Source organism: Salvelinus fontinalis, chromosome 9 (assembly GCF_029448725.1).
Source record: "Salvelinus fontinalis isolate EN_2023a chromosome 9, ASM2944872v1, whole genome shotgun sequence".
NCBI classification, from domain to species: Eukaryota; Metazoa; Chordata; class Actinopteri; order Salmoniformes; family Salmonidae; genus Salvelinus; species Salvelinus fontinalis.
The window spans coordinates 50,077,210-50,102,110 of NC_074673.1; the positions used below are offsets into that span (position 1 = coordinate 50,077,210).

At 43.3% G+C, this 24,901-nt stretch overlaps 1 protein-coding gene across 19 annotated transcripts in view; it reads right to left on the reverse strand.

The window, feature by feature from the left end:
- The window catches only part of LOC129862751 (pleckstrin homology domain-containing family A member 7-like), a 167,434-nt gene that overhangs the window by 107,230 nt on the left and 35,303 nt on the right, over window positions 1-24,901 (reverse strand). Inside the window, exon 1 of one of the 19 annotated variants that reach the window (XM_055934690.1) lies at window positions 15,956-16,887. The exons of the other annotated variants lie outside the window; for them this stretch is intronic. Coding sequence (XP_055790665.1) covers window positions 15,956-16,029 — 74 coding nt within the window. The 5' untranslated portion in view covers window positions 16,030-16,887. Of the gene's footprint in view, window positions 1-15,955; window positions 16,888-24,901 lie in introns of those variants that run through there. 19 annotated transcript variants of the gene reach the window in all.

A 24,901-nucleotide genomic window follows, 5' to 3' on the forward strand; every position in this document is an offset into this window, starting at 1 on the left:
ATTCATACATTCAGTACTTGCTGGTTGTTTAAAGCATTGCGCAACAGATGGCAAGGCATCTAAACTGACCCATGGCCAACCAGTGGAGATTGAACTGCCCGAAGGCTAGTGCGAGAGCATTAGAGTACAGGACAACAACAGAGCACCTAGACTGACCTAGGATCTGTTATCGAGCTGTGCAGGAAACTGTTGAGTGTGAAAAACCCAGCAGAGTTGCAGCTCTTGACACAAACCGGTGCGCCTGGCACCTACTGCCATACCCCCTTCAAAGGCACTTAAATACTGTATTTTGTCTTGCCCATTCACCCACTGAATGACACACATACACAATCCATGTCCCAAGGTTTAAATATCCCTCATTAACTTGTCTCTTCCCCTTCATCTACACTGATTGAAGTGGAATTAACAGGTGACATCAATAAGGGATCATAGCTTTCACATGGATTCACCTGGTCAGACTCATGGAAAGTGTTCCTAATGTTTTGTACTCTCAGTGTATTGTTCATAGAAGTCTGCTATTGTTGGGTGGCATTGCTGGTGGTTGATGACTGAGCTCAGACTACCAGGTCAGTCACCCCTTTAGGTCACTGGGCTGAGTAGTTCAAAACAAGCAAAACCAGGAAATAGCCTTGAGCACCAACCAACCACCAAGCTTGATCAAATCCCACTCATTCATTCTCTCTAGGCCTGTGTAATGTTTTGCACACTCAGTGTAAATATATAAATCATTTTTTGCTACTGTAGGTAGCGTTCGCTAGCACTAGTTGACTGTACCTGCGCCAAAACGCCAGTATTTTTCATCCTTTAGCTCGTTCTCCATCTTCTTTTTAGATAGTGAGCCAACATGCTTTTAGCACTTTTATTTCCCTGACTGATCAAAACTTGTTTTCTCATGATCTCTCGTCTCTCTGTAGCAGACAAATAGTGAGCAATGTTTGGAACATCAAATCTCAAAACATATAAAATAGTGAGACCCGTCAGAATCCCCAGCTAGCACATTTGGTTCCTTGGAAGTTGTGGGAACGTACGTTTTTGGTTCTGGGAATGAAGCCATCACTTTCGTGACCATTTTGCCTGATCTGGCAACGTTACTTTGCATGTTGCAGGGAGGTTCTGAGAACATTTTACTATGGTTCCCTAAAAGTTTTCCAAGGAGGTTTTATTAACGTTCTGAGAACAGAAATGATAGGTTATTTGAAGGTAATTAAATAACGATCAGAGAACATGTTTCAATAATACTTTTAACCCTGCTAGCTTAGTTTTGTCTAACTGTTTTTAACTCCAAGCACAGATAGGACACATGGAAATTCCTTTGATTAGGCATTAATCATGCAAATACATTTATTTTTTCTATCCCTAAAATTAGTCCACGGCGCCACCAGGACGGAGCTAGCATGCCATGTTTTTTTTTAACTCATACAAAGCTGTTCTTTTTAGTCTATTCAAAAAAGACCCAATTTCTAAGGCAACATGCACTCATTAAGATCAGGTGTGGCCAATTAGTGTGCGCAGCCAGCACACCTTAACTCACTTAACAAAATTGAGGACAGAGAGAGTTTTGTTGACACCAAGAACGGAATTTATATGGTTTTTAAATAACATTCTTAGAACGTTACGACTGTGTTCTTGTGATTTTTATGGAACGTTTTATTAATGTTCTGAGAACATAACTTTAAATAGAACCACGAGGAAACCTGTAGAAATTCCCACAGAAGAGCATTGTTTCTTAACATTTTTGGAACAATTTGAGAGCACTACTTAAATTAAACCATGAGGAAACGTTATGTACTGAATTTCCCACCAAAGAAACATGGGGTTCTCAGAACATTATGTGCTAGCTGAGTATCCTTCAACAGTCTCAGAACATTGTGAGAAGGTTGTACGCAAAATATCCATAGGACAACGACACTTTCACCAAGCTAAGAAGCATAAGGTCTTCAGAACATTATGTTCTAGCAGCGTCGTATTAGTCGCAATACATATCGTATCGGCACCAAAGTATCGCGAAAATATTGTTTTGTGAGGTCCATGGCAATTACCAACCAACCAACTTTTTGTTGTTGTTTTTACCACCACTTTGCACAGTGACCCAAACTGCCCCCATGAAACTAAAGCTGAGCTATTGTCATGGTTGTGGACATGACAGAGGACAGATGTGGGGATCCCTGGTAGGGAGCGGATGTGCACCGTGGGACAGAGAGGAAAAGAGACATTGTCTAAATTTGATGCATGTGTCTACCTCCCTGCTTGGGGCTCTGTGCTTGGCTGCTGCTATTGTTCCCACCTGACTGCATATGAGTCATAAGTCACACAGGGAGAATCAGCAGCAGAGAGAAAGCTTGGGCTTATACTGAGAAACAGCACAGGCTCCTGAGGATGGATGGGTGGGTGTGTGTGTGTGTGTGTGTGTGTGTGTGTGTGTGTGTGTGTGTGTGTGTGTGTGTGTGTGTGTGTGTGTGTGTGTGTGTGTGTGTGTGTGTGTGTGTGTAAGAGATGTGACAAATGGACATATTTTCTTAACGTTTAAAAACAGCCGTTTTCTGTTGTTTTCCGTTAAAACAATAAGTAAAATTGATACAATTCTTTAAGATATCACAGTGCAGTAGCGCTGCTGCAAGCAATGGTTTGCACTAGGCCTATCTCTCTGCAATCAAAAGCAGTATCTCGTAGGCCTCCCAAGTGCGACGGGGAGCGGGAGTCCCATAGTGCGGCGCACAATTTGCCCAGCGTCGTCTGGGTTAGGTGAGGGTTTGGCCAGGGGGGCTTTACTTGGCTCAAGCAAGTCTCTTATTATTGGTGTCCTTTAGTAGTGGTTTCTTTGCATCAATTCAACCATGAAGGCCTGATTCATATAGTCTCCTCTGAATAGTTGATGTTGAGATGTGTCTATTACTTGAACTCTGTAAAGCATTTATTTGGGCTGCAAATTGGACTGCAATTTCTCACAAAGACATGGCGGTTGGAACCAAAAATAAAAAGATTTGACTCTTCAGACCAAAGGACATATTTCCACTAGTCTAATGTCCATTTCTCGTGTTTCTTGGCCCAAGCAAGTCTCTTCTTATTATTGGTTTCCTTTAGTAGCGACTCCTTGTGGCGGGCCAGGTGCCTGCAGGCTGACTGCGGTCGTCAGTTGAACGGTGTTTCCTCCGACACATTGGTCCGGCTGGCTTCCAGGTTAAGCGAGCACTTGTTAAGTGCGGCTTGGCCAGTCATATTTCGGAAGACGCGTGACTCAACCTTCACCTCTCCCGAGCCCATTGGGGACCTCCAGCGATAAGACAAGATCATAATCACAAAATTGGAGAAAAAAAATAATGTTTTTACTATTTTCTACATTGTAGAATAATAGTGAAGACATCAAAACTATGTATATGGAATCAAGTAGTAACCAAAAAAATTTAACAATTCAAAATATATTTTATATTTAAGATTCTTCAAAGTAGCCACCCTTTGCCTTGATGACAGCTTTGCACACTCTTGGCATTCTCTCAACCAGCTTCATTTCAATTAACAGGTGTGCCTTAAAAGTTCATTTGTGGAATTTCTTTCCTTCTTAATGCGTTTGAGCATTAAGTTGTGTTGTGACAAGGTAGGGGTGATATACAGAAGATAGTCCTATTTGATAAAGTCCATATTATGGCAAGAACAGCTCAAATAGGCAAAGAGAGACGACAATCAATCAGTCCGCCAAAGGAATGCTAGACCCATAGTTACCTCTGCTGCAGAGTTCATTAGAGTTACCAGCCTCAGAAATTGCAGCCCAAATAAATGCTTTACAGAGTTCAAGTAATAGACACATCTCAACATCAACTATTCAGAGGAAACTGCGTGAATCAGGCCTTCATGGTTGAATTGATGCAAAGAAACCACTACTAAAGGATACCAATAATAAGAAAAGACTTGCTTGGGCCAAGAAACACGAGCAATGGACATTAGACTAGTGGAAATATGTCCTTTGGTCTGAAAAGTCCAAATTTTAGATTTTTGGTTCCAGCCGGCATGTCTTTGTGAGACCCAGAGTAGGTGAACGGATGATCTCAGCATGTGTGGTTCCCACCGTGAAGCATGAAGGAGAGTGATGGAGTGCTGCATCCGATGACCTGGCCTCCACAATCACCTGACCTTTTAGGATGAGTTGAAATGCAGAGTGAAGGAAAAGTAGCCAACAAGTGCTCAGCATTTGTGGGAACTCCTGCAAGACTTTTGGAAAAGCATTCCAGGTGAAGCTGGTTGACAGAATGCCAAGAGCGTGCAAAGCTGTCATCAAGGCAAAGGGTGGCTGCTTTGAAGAATCTCAAATATAAAATATATATTGATTTGTTTATTTGAAGGGAAAAAAATAAAAATACACTGCTCAAAAAAATAAAGGGAACACTTAAACAACACAATGTAACTCCAAGTCAATCACACTTCTGTGAAATCAAACTTCCTGCACGGTGTTGGGCTGTAAGCACAACCCCCACCCGTGGACGTCGGGCCCTCATACCACCCTCATTGAGTCTGTTTCTGACCGTTTGAGCAGACACATGCACATTTGTGGCCTGCTGGAGGTCATTTTGCAGGGCTCTGGCAGTGCTCCTCCTGCTCAAAGGCGGAGGTAGCGGTCCAGCTGCTGGGTTGTTGCCCTCCTACGGCCTCCTCCACGTCTCCTGATGTACTGGCCTGTCTCCTGGTAGCGCCTCCATGCTCTGGACACTACACTGAAAGACACAGCAAACCTTGTCGCAGCTCGCATTGATGTGCCATCCTGGATGAACTGCACTACCTGAGCCACTTGTGTGGGTTGTAGACTCCGTCTCATGCTACCACTAGAGTGAAAGCACCGCCACCATTTAAAAGTCACCAAAACATCAGCCAGGAAGCATAGGAACTGAGAAGTGGTCTGTGGTCACCACCTGCAGAACCACTCCTTTATTGGGGGTGTCTTGCTAATTGCCTATAATTTCCACCTTTTGTCTATTCCATTTGCACAACAGCATGTGAAATTGATTGTCAATCAGTGTTGCTTCCTAAGTGGACAGTTTGATTTCACAGAAGTGTGATTGACTTGGAGTTACATTGTGTTGTTTAAGTGTTCCCTTTATTTTTTTGAGCAGTGTATATATAAAATGTATGCACAAAACAAATTTAGGCAGCAGGGATTTTATTCTAGTAGGGGATTGATTGTCTCTGCTGTAACCAAGAAGCTTGATCGTGCTTCTTGGTAATAGATAGCTGTAGCCCTGAGCTGGAGATAAGTTAACTATTTAAGATGTGCCAAATAAATTATAAGCTGTGGCTTAGCACGTACACCCGCAGCCCCTCACGCAAAAGCACACAAGTACACACACACACTTTACACCGGGCGTCCAATAATCATGGTCTTGTTATTCTTTCAATTTAAAAAAGCAAATAAAAAATATCACCCTGTTACAAATGATCAAAAACATTATCAGACAGTATCCCCCTGCAACATTTCTCCTACCATTACAAGTACAACATAAAAACACCAGAATAGGCTTTTTATTTAGGCAATATCAAAGTTATATACGCACTAATCTTCAATGTGATTAAAAACAGCTTCCCCCCTTGAACTTAACCAATCAGATCAGAGTTTGCTTATTGCTTTGCTGTAATGACTTTGCTAGTTCACTTCATAACTCCAAGTCCAATTAATCTGTGTTATTAATGAAAACAATTTAAAACAAATTGCTAGCCAGACAGTGGAAAATGTGGAGCAGAGACAAGCCGTTGTCTTTGCACCACCACCCGTGGAGTATCAGAATGTCTGCATACAAAGGCACATTATTCCCAAATATGCGAGCGGGCGAGCACTTGAATCCAGGCTACCCACAGAGCCCCTTGAGGAGAATCGGTCTTGTTTGTGTTCCGGCCTACTCCTGATTTACCATGTCTACTGGGTTGGGATAGACGGAGTTTGTCTCGTATCCATATTCTAGTGTGGGTTGAGTAAGAATACATTGGAAGGATTTGTTTAGACTGTCTCGTTTTAAAAATTAAGTTGGGACAGCAGTGTCGAACAACACAATTGCCTGGGTGCCAGTGTTTCTGCTGCATCCAACTGACCAACCACACACACCATCCTAAATCATGTTACTGTTAAAGGGTTTAAAGCTATCTCGCTCTCTTCTCCCACCCTCCCATCTGATCACATGAGCCTGTCCCACTCCTATTGACAAATACCAGTGTGCCTGGTCCATTTCCCCGTGGTGGGGGGGGGGGTTGGACTGAGTGCCGTTGGATTTCCGTTCTTAGAGGTCCCATTGTGGATTCTGAGATTGCACACAAAGACATCTCAGATTAGGCTGGGATTACAGTGCTGGTGCCCACACAGACATTCTGGAGTAAAGTGAGACCTACAGTATTCTCCTATATAGTTCTGTAAGGTCTTTAAACACATACACGCACGTGCACAGGCTGGAGCAGGTTTTCATCAAGGATCTCTCTGTACTTTGCTCCGTTCATCCTTGCTTCGATCCTGACTAGTCCCCCAGTCCCTGTCGCTGAAAAACACACCCAGAGCAGGATGCTGCCACCACGCATTACCGTAGGGATGGTGCCAAGTTTCCTCCAGACGTGACGCTTGGCATTCAGGACAAATAGTTGAAACTTGGTTTCATCAGACCAGAGAATCTTGTTTCTCATGGTCTGAGAGTCTTTGCCAAAAGGCACCCAAACTCCAAGTGGACTGCCATGTGCTTTTTACTGATGAGTGGCCTGATTGGAGGAGTGCTGTAGAGATGGTTGTCCTTCTCGAAGGTTCTCCCATCTCCATACTGGAACTCTAGAGCTCTGTCAGAGTGACCATCGAGTTCTTGGTCAGTTTGGCCGGGCTCTAGGAAGAGTCTTGGTGGTTCCAAGCTTCTTCCATTTAAGAATGATGGAGGCTACTGTGTTCTTGGGGACCTTCAATGATACAGACATTTTTTTGGTACCCTTCCGCAGATCTGTGCCTCGACACAATCCTGTCTCGGAGCTCTACGGACAATTCCTTCGACCTCATGGCTTGGTTTTTGCTCTGACATGCACTGTCAACTGTAGGACTTTATATAGACAGGTGTGTGCCTTTCCCGATCATGTCCAATCAATTTAATTTACCATAGGTGGACTCCAATCACGGTGTAGAAACATCAAGGATGATCAATGGAGGGGAAAAAATGTTGTTGTTTTTATAGCTCAATTTCAAGTCTCATAGCAAAGGGTCTGAATACTTATGTAAATGTAATATTTCATTTTTTATATATTTGCAAAAATGTCTAAAAACCTGTTTTCACTTCATCATTATTGTGTATTGTGTGCAGATTGTTGAGGATGCTCATCCCAGCATCTACCTGTGCCCTGGAAACCTCACTAGAAACCTTTCCGACAGTACAACTGGCCACATCCACAGCTCATAGGATCCATGGCACAGCAACTGGCATTTTGGCTCTTGACTTAAATAACAACTTCCATGTAAAACAGCACAGTTGGTAGAGCATGGCACTAGCAATGCCAGGGTCATGGGTACAATTCCTGCTGGAGCCACCCATATGACAATGTATGCACTCACTAATGTCAGGCAGATGAAAGGGTCTGCTAAATGGTATGTATTAAAGCTACATGGGGCATTCTCTGGGTCCTACCTGCTTGGCCTGAGACCCACGCAGGAGCACATACTCCACACACAGTTGGTTAGCATCTTGCGTCCTCACCTCCGTAGCTAACGGAACAGATAACAGGCTTTTGGTCCTTTCTAAAAATCCGGCTCTGGTGGTTTTGCTCCTTCAACAGGTTTGCTGAAGCAGCAAAGTCCATGCGAGAAGAACCAGAGATAGAAAACGCAGCACTGTCCGGGATGGTGTGCACTGCGCATCTAATTCAAATAATGTCTAAACAGCAGAGGAAACCATCCAAACAGACTGAGATGGGAGGGAAAAAGAGGAGATGGAGGGGGAATAACGTGCCACAGCTGGGTCAATGTATTAGATCAACTCTGATCCTCTCAATCCCAGCGAAGCATGGCACAGACAACATAATGAAATTGAAGCCTGGTACCACAGATTACATTCATGGTCAGTCACAACAGCTTTCAGGACTTTTAGGGGGGGGGGGGGGGGGGGGGGGCTCCCACTTGTTGTGAACTCAGTAGTGTCCCCAGATTGAACGTCGTCATCTTCCTCCTACGGAACGACATTTCAGCGCAATTTGAGTAATGTCAACATTGGCTCAAGTTACGATGTAGGAGATTGAAAATGTTAGTGGTGCCACACACAACATGGTGGTTTGGGAATTGCCAGGTACCGAATGATATGACGTTATCACGATACGTCTGATACGATATGCACTGAGATTGTCACGATTACGTTTGTATTGCAATTCAATATTACGATTTTATTGAGATTTTATGTTCTAAACAAATTGCTTACTATTTGTCTGCTGCAGAGAGACGAGAGAGCGTCAGTAAGCGAGTTTTGATCAGTCAGGGAAATTAAAGTGCTGAAACATGTTGACTCACTATTTAAAAGTATGGAAAACAAGCTACTGTTATAGGATGAAAAATACCGGCGTTTTGGCAACTAGCGCAGGTACAGCCTACTAGCAGTGGTGGGAACAGTACCCAATTGTCATACTTGAGTAATAGTAAAAGACACCTTAATAGAAAACAACTCAAGTAAAAGTGAAAGTCACCCAGTAAAATACTACTTGAGTAAAAGTATTTGGTTTTAAATATACTCAAGTATCAAAAGTAAAAGTATGAATCGTTTCAAATTCAAATGTAGAGATAGTAGTGAGTCCGCCAGATCAGCTGCAGTAGGGATGACCAGGGATGTTCTCTTGATAAGTGTGTGAATTGGTCCATTTCCTGTTCTGCTAAGCATTCAAAATGTAACAAGTACGTTTGGGTGTCAGAGAAAATGTATGGAGTAAAAAGTACATTATTTTCTTTAGGAATGTAGTGAAGTAAAAGTTGACTATAAATAGTAAAGTAAAGTACAGATACTTTAAAGTACTACTTAAGTACTTTACATCACCGCCTACTAGTGCAAGGTGCAGGCACCGCCTACTAGTGCAAGGTGCAGGCACCGCCTACTAGTGCAAGGTGCAGGCACCGCCTACTAGTGCAAGGTGCAGGCACCGCCAACTAGTGCAAGGTGCAGGCACCGCCAACTAGTGCAAGGTGCAGGCACCGCCAACTAGTGCAAGGTGCAGGCACCGCCAACTAGTGCAAGGTGCAGGCACCGCCAACTAGTGCAAGGTGCAGGCACCGCCAACTAGTGCAAGGTGCAGGCACCGCCTACTAGTGCAAGGTGCAGGCACCGCCTACTAGTGCAAGGTGCAGGCACCGCCTACTAGTGCAAGGTGCAGGCACCGCCTACTAGTGCAAGGTGCAGGCACCGCCTACTAGTGCAAGGTGCAGGCACCGCCTACTAGTGCAAGGTGCAGGCACCGCCTACTAGTGCAAGGTGCAGGCACCGCCTACTAGTGCAAGGTGCAGGCACCGCCTACTAGTGCAAGGTGCAGGCACCGCCTACTAGTGCAAGGTGCAGGCACCGCCTACTAGTGCAAGGTGCAGGCACCGCCTACTAGTGCAAGGTGCAGGCACCGCCTACTAGTGCAAGGTGCAGGCACCGCCTACTAGTGCAAGGTGCAGGCACCGCCTACTAGTGCAAGGTGCAGGCACCGCCTACTAGTGCAAGGTGCAGGCACCGCCTACTAGTGCAAGGTGCAGGCACCGCCTACTAGTGCACGGTGCAGGCACCGCCAACTAGTGCACGGTGCAGGCACCGCCAACTAGTGCACGGTGCAGGCACCGCCAACTAGTGCAAGGTGCAGGTACCGCCAACTAGTGCACGGTGCAGGCACCGCCAACTAGTGCACGGTGCAGGCACCGCCAACTAGTGCACGGTGCAGGCACCGCCAACTAGTGCACGGTGCAGGCACCGCCAACTAGTGCAAGGTGCAGGTACCGCCAACTAGTGCAAGGTGCAGGTACCACCAACTAGTGCAAGGTGCAGGTACCACCAACTAGTGCTAGCTAATGCTACCTACGTAGCTAAAAATATGTACTAAACAAAAATATAAACACAACGTGTACAGTGTTTGTCCCATGTTTCATGAGCTGAAATAAATTATCATATTTAAACACGTCAGCCCAGGATCTCCACATCCGGCTTCTTAACCTGCGGGATCGCATGAGACCAGCCACCTGGACAGCTGATGAAACTGTGGGTTTGCACAAACGAAGGATGTCTGCACAAACTGTCAGAAACCATCCCAGGGAAGCTCATCTGCGTGCTTTTCATTCTCACCGGGGTTTTAACCTGAGTGCGGTTCGGCGTTGTAACAGATTTGAATGGGCACCACTCACCTTCGATGGCCTCTGGCCTGCTGGAGTGTTCTGGACCTCGGTTTCAATTGTACCGGACAGATGGCAGACAATATCATTATAATAGTTTTCAAATATAATATTGCGATATGAAACTATTGATTTTTTTTCTCCCATCACTCAATGTGTCAAGACAAGACAGTTAATCAGCAACAGCTGGGCATACAACTAGTTTCACAAAATGAAGCACTTACAAAGTGTCATTCTCGTAATCTCCGCACCTAGAACCAAATCTGTCACAAGAGACTATGGTTGGTCTTTTCTCTTCTTTCGCTTTCCGTCTGCTATGTTTTTTGCCAGGCTGATTTTCTCAGAGAGACATTGGCAAAGAGCACAGCATCAGTAACTGTCTCGAACCAAACTCACATTTCCAACAAATAGGAATACATTCAATAGCAGAGCCCGACAAAACCCCTCAAATGCTCTAAAAATCACACCAGTACCATGGTAATAGATTTGGTTCTGGAGTTCTATACTTCATTCAAAACACACGTTTCCCATTTCAAAAGGGAGCAAGGAGGCGAGATTACCAGGTTATCACTGCAACTTTGTGGTTCAGACGTGAGAGATGGTGAATGGATAGGGCGATCCCCTGGCTTTCTGGTTACTCCTGTACTGCATCATATTGGATAGCAGGTTGTGGCATTGTTATTAAGGTGTGTGTGTGTGTGTGTGTGTGTGTGTGTGTGTGTGTGTGTGTGTGTTTGTGACAGAGGGATGAGCATAGGCTCCCAGACAATCTGCTCCCTCCACACCCCTGCTGTGACATCAAGACCAATCCATTTACAGTGCTGAGACCATGGGCTGCTGACAGCACAAACGCTGCTGGAGTACTGCCTGATACAAAAACTACTTGTACAGATACATACAAAAGTTAGCAGACACACACACACAATAATAGGCATGAAGACACTACACCATATTTAAGAATAAAAACGCAACACACCTAATACACAAATCACACACAACCTTCTTGATTAGTGTGTACTTAAAATACACTCACCGTGCCTGAATGGGGCTCTTCAGTCTAAGGATTAGGCGCCCAAATGACAGACGTTTCCTAAGTACTTCCTCAAACAGCCAGTGACACCGTGTCATCTATGTAAACAGAGAGCCGAGAAGGGGTGGAGGCTATCTGCGTCACGATGCACTTAATTGACAGGTGAGGAAATGATTAAACTAAGTCAGCCAGGTCCCGGTTAAAAATCTGAACTCATCATAAGGGACTGCAATGGCTTGCACGTCTGCGTACCCACATCCATACCCACACATGCAGTCAGAGCCGGCCCTAGTCTTTTGGAGGCCCCAAGTGAAATGTTGTTGGGAGCAAAACATTTTAGTGGCCCCCCTCTTGAGAGTGGAGAGAAAAAAAATCTATGTTTACTGCAATTCTATATTCATTTCATGCAATTCTACACATTTTGCCATGAGGCGGAGAGTAGAATTAGCAGTTTTACAGCTAATTTCCTGCAATCCTACTCATTTTGCCATAGGGTGGAGATAATTGTTTGCCATTTTGAATATGATATCTGAGTGACAATGACTAAAAAAAACTAAATGGGAGCCTACCGGTCGGAAACACGACCCATTATTACTACAGGCTTAGATAGCTGGCTAGACATGGGCTAATTGAGTGACAGTCAGTGACTGACATGGCAAAATAGGCAAACTGCTGATGCACAACCACATTTCGAGATTGCAAATTATGTATTCTACCACTCCGACGCTCAACAGTTGAGACACTGACAGGGGGAGGGGTGATTTATCCACGGGCCTACAAAAGGCCCAGTTCCCCATCCCTGATCTGTCGTATTGTGTTCAAGATATGAGTTAGATTGCTACCAATGAGGCCGTAAACAGTGCATCCCAAATGGCATCCTATTCCCTAAACAGTGCACTATATAGGAAATAGGGTGCCATTTGGTACACAGGCCTAGAGAGAATGAATGATTGGGAGTTGATCAAGCTTGGTGGTTGGTTGGTGCTCAAGGCTATTTCCTGGTTTTGCTCTATGGACTGAACTACTCAGCCCAGTGAACTAAAGGGGTGACTGACCTGGTAGTCTGAGCTCAGTCATCAACCACCAGCAATGCCACCCAACAATAGCAGACTTCTATGAACAATACACTGAGAGTACAAAACATTAGGAACACTTTCCATGCGTCTGACCAGGTGAATCCATGTGAAAGCTATGATCCCTTATTGATGTCACCTGTTAATTCCACTTCAATCAGTGTAGATGAAGGGGAAGAGACAAGTTAATGAGGGATTTTTAAGCCCTGAGACAATTGAGACATGGATTGTGTATGTCTCATTCGGAGGGGAAATGGGCAAGACAAAATACAGTATTTAAGTTCCCTTGAAGTGGGTATGGTAGTAGGTGCCAGGCACACCAGTTTGAGTGTGTCAAGAACTGCAACATTGCTGGGTTTTTCACACTCAACAGTTTCCCGTCTGTCTCAACAATGGTCCACCACCCAAAGGACATCCAGCCAACTTGACAACAGTGGGAAGTATTGGAGTCAACATGGGCCAGCATCCCTGTGGAACTCTTGACATTAGTAAAGTGTTCCTAATGTTTTGTACGCTGTGTATATTCACTATATCCAACAATATATACAGTGTTGGGGAGTAACTGATTACATGTAATCTGATTACAAAAAAAACTAACAAAATCAGTTATGTTACCATAAAAAATTGTCATCGGATTACAGAATGAAAAACGACTTTAAATTATTTATATTTTTTACTAGGCAAGTCAGTTAAGAACAGACACCTCACAAGTCCTCAACTGGCCAGTTGTATTGCTTCTTTAATCAGAACAACAGTTTTCAGCTGTGCTAACATAATTGCAAAAGGGTTTTCTAATGATCAACTAGTCTTCTAAAATTATAAACTTGGATTAGCTAACAACGTGCCACTGGAACACAGTAGTGATGGTTGCTGATAATGGGCCTCTGTACGTCTATGTAGATATTCCATAAAACAATCTGCCGTTTCCAGCTACAACATCAACAATGTCTACACTGTATTTCTGATCAATTTGATGTTATTTTAATGGACAAAAAAGTTTTTTCTTTTAAAAAACAAGGACATTTCTAAGTGACTCCAAACTTTTGAACGGTAGTGTACATAGGGGATATTTGGATGTCTGTGAATCCAGAGACGCAAAAAAATCAAGGCATATTGAAATAAGGACAGTGAAAAATCATTGTTGAGTCCCTTAAGATCCACAGTGTCTAAGGCAGGGTGCCCCAACTTGCGGCCCATGGGCCGAATTTGGCCCACGGGTGGTTTATTTGGCCCCCCACGTTTTCTGAGCAATTTCTTTTTAAATAACTTTTTTTTTTGTAATTTTCATTGTTGGACATAAAAGATTGTAAAAACACTAGGAAATCATCTCCAATTGATTTTAATTTTAAAAATCTGTTCAAGTATTCCCACATAAGCAAGGTTTGAAATGATTTTGTTTTAGTCAAAAATATCAGTTTGGCTTCTTGCAGTCAATTCACAGTCTACATATTATTTGTAATTATGTTCCAGCCCCCGGACCATCCGCTCCATAATTTTTTTAATCAGCCCTGTGGCTGAATCTAGTTGATGATCTCTGGTCTAAGGAGTACTGCCAGATTGCCTCTTTTTGTTTAAGTTGATGTAGGTCACCTCCTCTTGAGAAAAATGTGTTTGTGTTCTATGGTTACAAAGTGCAGGGAGGATGGTGACCCATGGTTGGCATCTATGCAGTGGTGCGCAATAGCATGGTCCGTGTTTTTATTACGAATAGCAGCTTATGTTCAGATGCAGAGTTTCAATGCTTGTTTAGTTTGACCAATAGAAGCAGCCCGCAGATGCATTTGAGAATGTACTGTATGTATGTGACATTTGTGGTCCGACAATTAAGGAACCTTTGGATTTGGCAGACTTTACCTGTTCTCGGGCGGTACATTTTTTGTTGTTGTATTGTTCGCCTTGTCACAGTGGCCACACTTGTAATTGACATTGGGCGGGCCTGGGTGTCACGCTTCTTGGGTAGCTGCATGCTGTGCGTAACGGAATCGGATAGATTGTGCATACGGCAACAACAAAAAATGTGAAGGGAAAATGTTGTGAACTCTCCTAGATCTGGATCATTTTTGAGGATGTTCCAGTGTTTCAGTACAATGGATTGGACACATGTATAGGCCTGTTCAATGACACGTATACCCGTGTTGCAGGAACCTGGTGAGCATATTAGCTTTGCGCCCGAACTCTATGTCTGTACTACTGTTAGGTCAAAGTTTTAGGAATTGCCTCTACTTTCTGCTTATGGTGTACCGAATGGTTACTGTCTGCGCATAAAAGTGTGTTCCTACTATGCGACTTGCGGAAGATAGTAGACGCCAGCTTGTTTTCTTTATTTTTGTAGATTGTAAGATCCAAGACGTACGTTTGTTGTAGCGCGGAGGCCCACCCGAACTGTTGTTAGCGAGTTGTATTGCTACTACATAATACATAACCATAAGCGTGGTGATATTCAATTCTTAGAGGTCTATAGAGAATAGAGATTGTTATCTGGCAGATGAGGAATGTGTGTGTGTCAGTCTTTTACCCCTCTGGTGATGAGAATTGATGGTGTTCATTTGAGAGCGGGGCACATCCGCAACAGTGTGATAAATGTAATGATGTCGTCATGGCTGGAGGGGGAATAGAGAGCCACAGTGACGATATCTCAGCCTTTCAAACTTTTATTTGGGAAATAGAACGTTTCTCTAATACGAGGAGGAGTCATTTTCATTACCTTAAAAAGACTCCAATCTCCGAGCTTTCCATCAAACCTGGGAATGGGTTTGTGCAATGATTCCAGATTTCTATGCAGTGAAACTGTGCTAGGATGTGGAGTCAACAGTGATGCTCTGAGAAAGCATGACGTGTAATTTAGAGAACTAGCAAATAGCAAGCATCTAACACTACAAGATTCATTAACATATCATGGCATATCCATGGGAATTCCGATATCAACATGGGTGACAAATATGAACCACCGTAAGGGTAACATATAATAAGCACATTGGCTCAGCCAACTATTTGTAGGATATCCCAAAGAGTCAACGTGTAATTTGAGTCCTTCCTAAACAAGTCCTTCCAGCCGTTCAATAGCACACACCCACAGCGTTGTGACAATGACCGAACCCAAAACAGCCTGTTCTCCTGGCTCTACTCCACCACAAACCGCAAAACCTCCTCAACTTCAGTCAGCCAGGAACAACATCACCCAATCTAAACCAGCCTGTTCTGCTAGCCTCATTGTTCATTCCAAATGTGTTTAAAATCGCCCCCCCCCTCAAAAAAAACTGCCTATTCAGAGACATGTTGTCCTCTACAAACCAAGAAGGACTCCACAACAAAAGCTAAACCACTTTGTTAACAACATCACATTGAGATTACCTAGCAACCGTGTCTGATCCAAATATCCCTGCAGCAAATGAAAAAATGCACAACATCCCCGGCACTAACACTCTACCCTAAAGGAACACCTCTGCTGTATTTCGAGGCTATAAAAAGCGGGCAGAAATAGAGCAGGATTGGTCTATTAGAAGTAGCACACACCTGCAGGAGGGTGCGTGGTAGAAGGGATGTCCGGGGTGAGGGAAGTGATTGCAGTATCCCGACTGGCTCCACATGATGCTTCTGGTAATCCACTCAGTTACTGCGGCTACCGGCTGTTGCTTCGGTTTCTATAGCTGCTGCAGACCTGCCCTCTTAAGACTTATTGTGGTGGAGTTACTTTAAAAAGCCTCTTCTGCTATTGTTCTATTTAACTTATCCATAGGGAGGGATAGACGGATAGATCGAGAGAACGAGAGAGAGGGTCAAAGCTTTAAGTGAAGGAGAGACCAGATAGGATAGAGCGAGAGGAACGCACTGGTGTGGTTAACACACCTGTGCCGTCATCCAGACACCCCAAAATCCTAGCCCCTGCCCAGACCCCACAACAATTCTCAGCAAGGTAGGAAAGGGGTGTGGCTGACCCCACCTGACATCACTGGGGAGACGTGTCTACTTCTAGCCTCTAACCAAAACATTCAGTCAAGTCAAGAGTCTCGGATGCCCCTCCCTAGTGTCTAACAGGTATCCCCAACAATCTGACACGTAAACTACGTGCGAGGTCGTCAGCGTGTATCGGCGAGCAATATCCCCCACGGTCTCTGACACTAAATCACCAGTCTCTCCCCGGTCTTTCTAGAGTGGATCCTCACTGTCTCTGGTACTAGCTGGATCAATTCAATGCGCATCTCCTCAGTCTGTGGTGAATAGCGGTAGTCCTGTCTCTCTCTATCCCGTATCGCCACTGTCCCTTACGTGTAGGTCCGGACAGTTTTGGCTGCATCTCTCTGGCGCTGTCTCTAATACATCTCTGAGGTAGTCATTACTAATTAGAAACTAGTCTCTCTCCCCTCAGCACCGGCTTTCCGCCCGGCTCCCGAGCCTCATGACACAACAGCACTGAGCGACTGAGCACACAGACTGAGAGAGAGAAAGAGGGGGTGGGGGGTGTCAGAGAGAGAGAGAGAGCGAGAGAGGCTGCTCTCCTTTTCCCGCCTCATGCTCATTGGCAGGATATGCACTGCTAAGAGAGAAAGAGTGCGAGAGAATGAGAAAAACAGTGAGAGTGAGTGCAAAACAAGAAGAGGGGGACCGATAGAGATGGATATAGATAGACCAATACTACTCTACCTCGTCTTGGCAGCAGTGTTGGTGGTGTGCCAGTACACAACTCCACTTCAACAAGGGAGTGACCACCACAGCCCAAATCTGGGAAAACTGACCGTTTCTGTATAGGTCAATGTACCGACCTGTAAAATCCTGATTTGTTTAAAGGACTATCGCTTGAGGACATAGATTTGATAGAAAGTGGATATATTTTTTGGTTGACGATAGTCATTTTTGTCCAAGATCCTATGCCTAACTATTGAAACATAATCATTTTGCAGGTCCAGATGTTTTTTGTCCGATTGTATAGTAAAAGTCCAATACTTTAGACTTGTAATGAACCGTGCAAACGGGAGGAACAGTGGATCTTTCAGTGTCCATGTTCTACTGAATATGCCGGGGCAAAATGACAGCGCAGGGGACTGGTCAGAAGGATGTTCAGGTGGAAATGTGTCCTGCAGAACACAAACTATTGTCTGTCAGACAGAATGAATGGAGCTGATAATTCTATTTCGAGCTGCAGTGTTCAGAGCACTCCACGCCCCTGAATATATCCACTCAATCCATTTAGTGGATGTGAATACAATGACCTAACTTCCTCTTGCTCATGTCCGCTCTTGCTCTTGGTACTGGATGGATTGCGTCCCAGATGGCACCCTATTCCCTACGTACGGTAGACTGATTTGACCAGAGCCCATAGGGCACTATAGAAGGAATTCATTGGCTGCCATTTGGGACGGAATTCAGCAGTGCCAAAAGCAAGGAAGGACATGAGCAACAGGAAGTTAGGTCACTGCATTCATATTCCCTAAATGGAAGATAAAGATAAAATCCACTGCCTTCATTTTCCCTCAATCCAAGATAAAGATAAAATCTAACAGGGTCGTTCTGGTGAACATCCACTTGGGGCAGTAGGACATCAAACTGAACATGAATACATGCAATTGTTTTACTACGGGGTGACTAATGAATACATCCCAGGGGACAATTGGGTTCGCTTAATAACCCTACTACATACAATGCAGGTAACTGTCAAAATAAAGGAAACACCAACATAAAGTGTCTTAATAGGGTATTGAGCCACCACGAGCCAGGACAGCTTCAATGGACCTTGGCATAGATTCTACAAGTGTATGGAACTCTATTTGAGGGATGAGACACCATTATTCCACAAGAAATTACATAATTTTGTGTTTTGTTGATGGTGGTGGAAAACGCTGTCTCAGGCGCCGCTCCAGAATCTCCCATAAGTGTTCAATTGGGTTGAGATCTGGTGACTAAGACGGCCATAGCATATTGGTTTACTGTATATCCTTTTCATGCTCACCAAACAATTTAGTGACCACTCGTGCCCTGTGGATGGGGCATTGTCATCCTATGGGGGCATAGCCATGGTAGGCAAAATAATGGCCTGCCCGGCATTTTTTCCTTAAGCATGATGGGATGTTAATTGCTTAATTAACTCAGGAACCACACCTGTGTGGAAGCACCTGCTTGCAATGTACTTTGTATCCCTCATTTACGCAAGTGTTTCCATTCTTTTAGCAGTTACCTGTACTAGAGGTCGACCGATTAATCGGAATGGCCGATTAATTAGGGCCGATTTCAAGTTTTCATAACAATCGGAAATCTGATTTGGCCGGATTTAAAAAAAACACTTTTTTACACCTTTATTTAACTACGCAAGTCAGTTAAGAACACATTCGTATTTTCAATGAAGGCCTAGGAACGGTGGGTTAACTGCCTAGGAACGGTGGGTTAACTGCCTTGTTCAGGGGCAGAACGACAGATTTTTACCTTGTCAGCTTGCAACCTTCCGGTTACTAGTCCAACGCTCTAACCACCTGCCTTACATTGCACTCTACGAGGAGCATGCATGGCAGGCTGACTACCTGTTACGCGAGGGCAGCAAGAAGCCAAGGCAAGTTGCTAGCTAGCATTAAACTTATCTTATAAAAAACAACTAGTGATTATGTTAAGATTGATTAACTACACATGGTTGATATTACTAGTTTATCTAGTGTGTCCTGCGTTGCATATAATTGATGCGGTGCCTGTTAATTTCTCATCGAATCACAGCCTACTTCGCCAAACGTGTGATGATTTTGCACTGTCGTTGCACCAAACCTAACCATGCCACCCGTTAGATAAAATATGGAACAGTTCCGTATTTCACTGAAAGAATAAAGTTTTGCTTTCGAAATGCTAGTTTCCGAATTCGACCATATCAATGACCAAAGGCTCGCATTTCTGTGTGTTATTATGTTATAATTAAGTCTATGATTTGATATTTGATAGAGCAGTCTGACTGAGCGATGGTAGGAAGCAGCAGGCTTGTAAGCATTCATTCAAACAGCAATTTTGTGCATTTGCCAGCAGCTCTTCGCAATGCTTCAAGCATTGAGCTGTTTACGACTTCAAGCCTATCAACTCCCGAGATTAGGCTGGTGTAACCAATGTGAAATGGCTAGCTAGTTAGCGGGGTGGGTAACGATGCTTCGAGGGTGGCTGTTGTCGATGTGTTCCTGGTTCGCTATACTGTTACACTGGCAACACTAAAGTGCCTATAAGAACATCCAATAGTCAAAGGTATATGAAATACAAATGGTAGAGAGAGAAATAGTCCTATAATTCCTATAATAACAACAACCAAAAACTTCTTACCTGGGAATATTGAAGAAAGGAACCAAAAAAAAAATATTAAAAAAGGAACCACCAGCTTTCATATGTTCTCATGTTCTGGGCAAGGAACTTAAAATTAAACGTTAGCTTTTTTACATGGCACATATTGCACTTTTACTTTCTTCTCCAACACTTTGTTTTTGCATTATTTAAACCAAATTGAACATGTTTCATTATTTATTTGAGGCTAAATTGATTTTATTGATGTATTATATTAAGGTAAAAAAAAGTGTTCATTCAGTATTGTTGTAATTGTCATTAAAAAAAAAAATTTTTTTTACATTTATTATAAATGGGCCGATTAATCGGTATCAGCTTTTTTGGTCCTCCAATAATCAGTATCGGTGTTGAAAAATCATAAATCGGTCGACCTCTAACCTGTACATAGTTCCTTGAACAATCCAACAGTCTTGTTTGTCTAAGTGTTACTCAGAGAGCATATTGAATCAGCGGCCTCAGGCAATTCAAACACCCACCTGTTATGTGTCATACATGACAGAGTAAGTCTGACACAATATGGCAGACAGACCGATTGATAGATACAGGTTATTTGTGTAGGGCAGAGAGAAGCACTCTCCGAAGGAGACTGGTGTAATAGTGTGGTTACGTCATGCTCCTGTGCCGTCGAGACTAGGGTGAGAATGGGAGGGAGGGAGGTTCTGTCTCCTGCTGTTTGCTTTTATGAAACTCAATTCCAGCCCAATTTCATCAGGGAGAGGAAACACTGCCTACCCACTCCCTCTTTACCTCCCTCCCTCTCTTTTTGTCTCTCTCTCCCCTTGTCTAGAAGCAGGTGGACAGTCTTTACCTGTGATCTTGCTCTGCCCACGCACATAAATAGAAGGGGTAAAAAAAAACATACTGGCACATGCAGTTTCTCTCTCACTTTTACGAACAAAAATATACATTTATTAAATAAAGTAACAATGGTGTGTGTAGTCAGTAGTGAAAGTGAGTGGATGCGTGCATAGATGGTGAGGGGTGTTGAGAGGTGCCAAAATAAATTAACACAAAGCCCCAAAATGCCACAAAAAAACAACAACAGTGTGTCTGTGTGGAGAGTCTCCTCGATGTATGAGGGAAAGGTGTATTTATCCCCGGGACACAACCGAAACTCAGGTGTTTCCGATTTCGGTGACGACCCTCCCAGCTCCACCCACCTATATCCTAGAAAACAAGAGCTGAGAGAAAGAATACGGCAGACAGAGTGGGAGGGTCGTCAGCGAAATCGGAAACACACACACACACAAACAGAAAATGTCCACCAGTGGAAGCTACTCAGAGGAAGGTGAAACATTTTTTTTTAAGTTATCCTTTTTAGATAAAACTATACCAAATAGTACCAGTCAAAAGATTGGACACACCTACTCATTCAAGGGTTTTTCTGTATTTTTACTATTTTCTACATTGTAGAATAATAGTGAAAACAAACTATGAAATAACACACATGGAATTACGTAGTAATCAAAAAAAAAATATATAGATATAGATATATATAGATATATATATATATATATATATATATAAATATATATATATATATATATAGATATATATATATATATATATATATATATATATATATATATATATATATATATGAGAATCTTCAAAGTAGCCACCCTTTGCCTTGATGACAGCTTTGCCCACGTTTGGCATTCTCTCAACCAGCTTCATGAGGTAGTCACCTGGAATGCATTTCAATTAACAGGTGTGCCTTGTTAAAAGTTAAGGAAAGAAATTCCACAAATTAATGCATTTGAGCCAATCAATTGTGTTGTGACAAGGTAGGGGTGGTATACAGAAATTATCCCTATTTGGTAAAAGACCAAGTCCATATTATGTTAAGAACAGCTCACATAAGCAAAGAGAAATGACAGTCCATCATTACTTTAAGACATGAAGGTCAGTCAATGCAGGACATTTCTTCAAGTGCAGTCGCAAAAACCATCAAGCGCTGTGATAAAACTGGCTCTCATGAGAACCGCCACAGGAAAGAAAGACCCAGAGTTACCTCTGCTGCAAAGGACAAGTTCATTAGAGTTATCAGACTCAGAAATTGCAGCCCAAAAAAATGTGTCACTGAGTTCAAGTAACAGACACATCTCAACATCAACTGTTCAGAAGAGACTGCGTGAATCAGGCCTTCATGGTCAAATTGCTGAAGAGAAACCACTACTAAAGGACACCAATAACAAGAAGAGACTTGCTTTGGCCAAGAAACATGAGCAATGAACATTCGACTGGTGAAAATATGTACTTTGGTCTGATGAGTCCAAATTTTAGATTTTTGGTTCCAACCGCCGTGTCTTTGTGTGACACAGAGTAGGTGAACGGATGATCTCCACATGTGTGGTGGTGTGGGGATGCTTTGCTGGTGACACTGTCAGGGATTTATTTAGAATGCAAGGCACACTTAATCAGCATGGCTACCACAGCATTCTGCAGCAATACACCATCCCATCTGGTTTGGGCTTAGTGGGAATATAATTCGTTTTTCAACAGGACAATGACCCAACACACACTTCCAGGCTGTGTAAGGGCTATTTGACCAAATAGGAGACTGTGGAGGCCAGATCATCTGATGCAGCACTCCATCAATCACCTGACCTCAACCCAATGGAGATGGTTTGGGATGAGTTGGACCGCAGAGTGAAGCAAAAGTAGCAAACAAGTGCTCAGAATGTGGGAACTCCTTCAAGACTGTTGGAAAATCCTTCCAGGTGAAGCTGGTTGAGAGAATGCCAAGAGTGTGCAAAGCAGTCATCAAGGCAAACAGTAGCTACTTTGAAGAATCTAAAATATTTAGATTTGTTTAACACTTTTTGGGTTACTACATGATTCCATGTGTTATTTCATCGTTTTGGTGTCTTCACTATTATTCTACACGGTAGAAAATAGTAAAAATAAAGAAAAAGCCTTGAATGAGTAGGTGTGTCCAAGCGTTTGACTGGTACTGTACATCTGTTGGTCAGATAAGTTTCTTTTTGAAAAGGTAGTGGCACGGATCAGAAAATCAGTCAGTATCTGGTGTGACCACCATTTGCCTCATGCAGCCCGACACATCCCCTTCACATAGAGTTTATCAGGCGGTTGATTGTGGCCTGTCGAATGTTGTCCCACTCCTTTTCAAATGGCTGCGAAGTTGCTGGATATTGGCGGGAACTGAAACACGCTGTTGTACATGATGCTCAACGGGTGGTGACATGTGTGGTGAGTATGCAGGCCATGGAAGAACTGGGACATTTTCAGCATCCAGGAATTGTGTACAGATCCTTGTGACATGGGGCTGTATATTTTCATGCCGAAACATGAGGTGATGGCAGTGGAAGAATGGCACTACAATGGGCCTCAGGATCTTGTCACGGGTATCTCTGTGTATTCAAATTGCCATCTATAAAATGTGATTGTGTTTGCTGTCTGTTGCTTATGCCTGCCCATACCATAACCCTACCACCACAGGGCGCTCTCTTCACAACGTTGACGTCAGCAAACCGCTCATCCACACAAAGCCATACACACTGTCTGCCATCTGCCCGGTACAGTTGAAACTGGGATTCATCCCCAAAGAGCACACTTCTCTAGCGTGGCAGTGGCCATTGAAGTTGAGCATTTGCCCACTGAAGTCGGTTACGACGCCAAATTGCAGTCAGGTCAAGACCATGGTGAGGACGACGAGCACGCAGATGAGCTTCCCGGAGTCAGTTTCTGACAGTATGTGCAGAAATTCTTCAGTTGTGCAAACCCCAAGATTCATCAGCTGTCCGGGTGGCTGGTCTCAGATGATCCAGCAGGTGAAGACCCCGGATGTGGAGGTCCTGGCCTGGCGTGGTCTGTGGTTGTGAGGACGGTTGGACGTACTGCCAAATTCTCTAAAACATTGGAGGCGGCTTATGCTAGAGAAGCGAACATTCAATTCTCGGGCAAGCGCTCTAGTGGACATTCTTGCAGTCAGCATCCCAATCGCACACTCCCTCAACTTGAAACATCTGTGGGATTTTGTTGTATGACAAAACTGCACATTTTTAAAGTGGCTTTTTATAGTCCAAAGCACAAGGGTAAATAGCATGCTGTTTAATCAGCTTCTTAATATGCTACACCTGTCAGGTGGACGGATTATCTTGGCAAAGGAGAAATGCAAACTAACAGGGATGTAAACAAATGTGTGCACAAAATCTGAGAGAAATAAGCTTTTTGTGCACATGGAACATTTCAGGGATCTTTAATTTCCGCTCATGAAACATGGTACACTTTATATGTGTTTATATTTTTTCTCAGAGTAGAAAAGTGGATTTGACAGCATAGCGCCACTTGCGTCATTACTGCAACAGTAGGGACTTAAGAATTTCATGTTCATCACTCACCACGTTCGGTCATCAGATGCTCAACAAAAAAAACGTATCTGAAAGACAAATCAATGCTGGAAGTTTTTCCTCGTTGCACCTGCATTTACAATGTATCTAATTTCTGTTTGTGTGATTGTTGGTTTAGCTTTCTGTAACTTTGTAGCAAGGACGGTCTGCATGTGTAGGAGCATATAGCGTCATGATTTCAAGGTGTTCCGATAACTTTTCCAACTGTCCCGTTATCTAGTTCTAATATCCATTCTAGAATGCCCTTCTAGCCAATCAGAAACGTGTATTCAACAAGTTAAGCAAAGATTGTTTATTTTATTCTTAAATCATAAAAAGGACCTGTAAACTGGCAGCCATTACTTTTAAAAGTTCCTTATTCAGAACTCGGGGCCCATATACATTTGATTCCAACAGTCAGGACATTACTTTGTGTGTGGGAATCCAATTTTTGGACTAAAATAGAATAGAACCCAGGCTCCCTAAAAGAGTGGAGAAGACAATGTAACACAATTTACCTGCGTCAGTTAAGAATGTTTATATGACAATACAATATGAGTACAGTATGATTTTCAAGAGACCGGGTCCAACCCAAATGGCACCCTGTTACCTATATAGTGCACTACTTTTGACCAGAGCCTATGGGCCCTGGTCAAAAGTATTGTTTTATATAGCGGACAGTGTGCCATTTGGGATGCAGACAAATTTTAACGGAATTAGAAAACTATTATATAAGAGACGAGCAATCCATTTGGATTAGATTAATTTCTGTCCTTCATCCAACAGTATGAGAAACTCTCCCTGACGA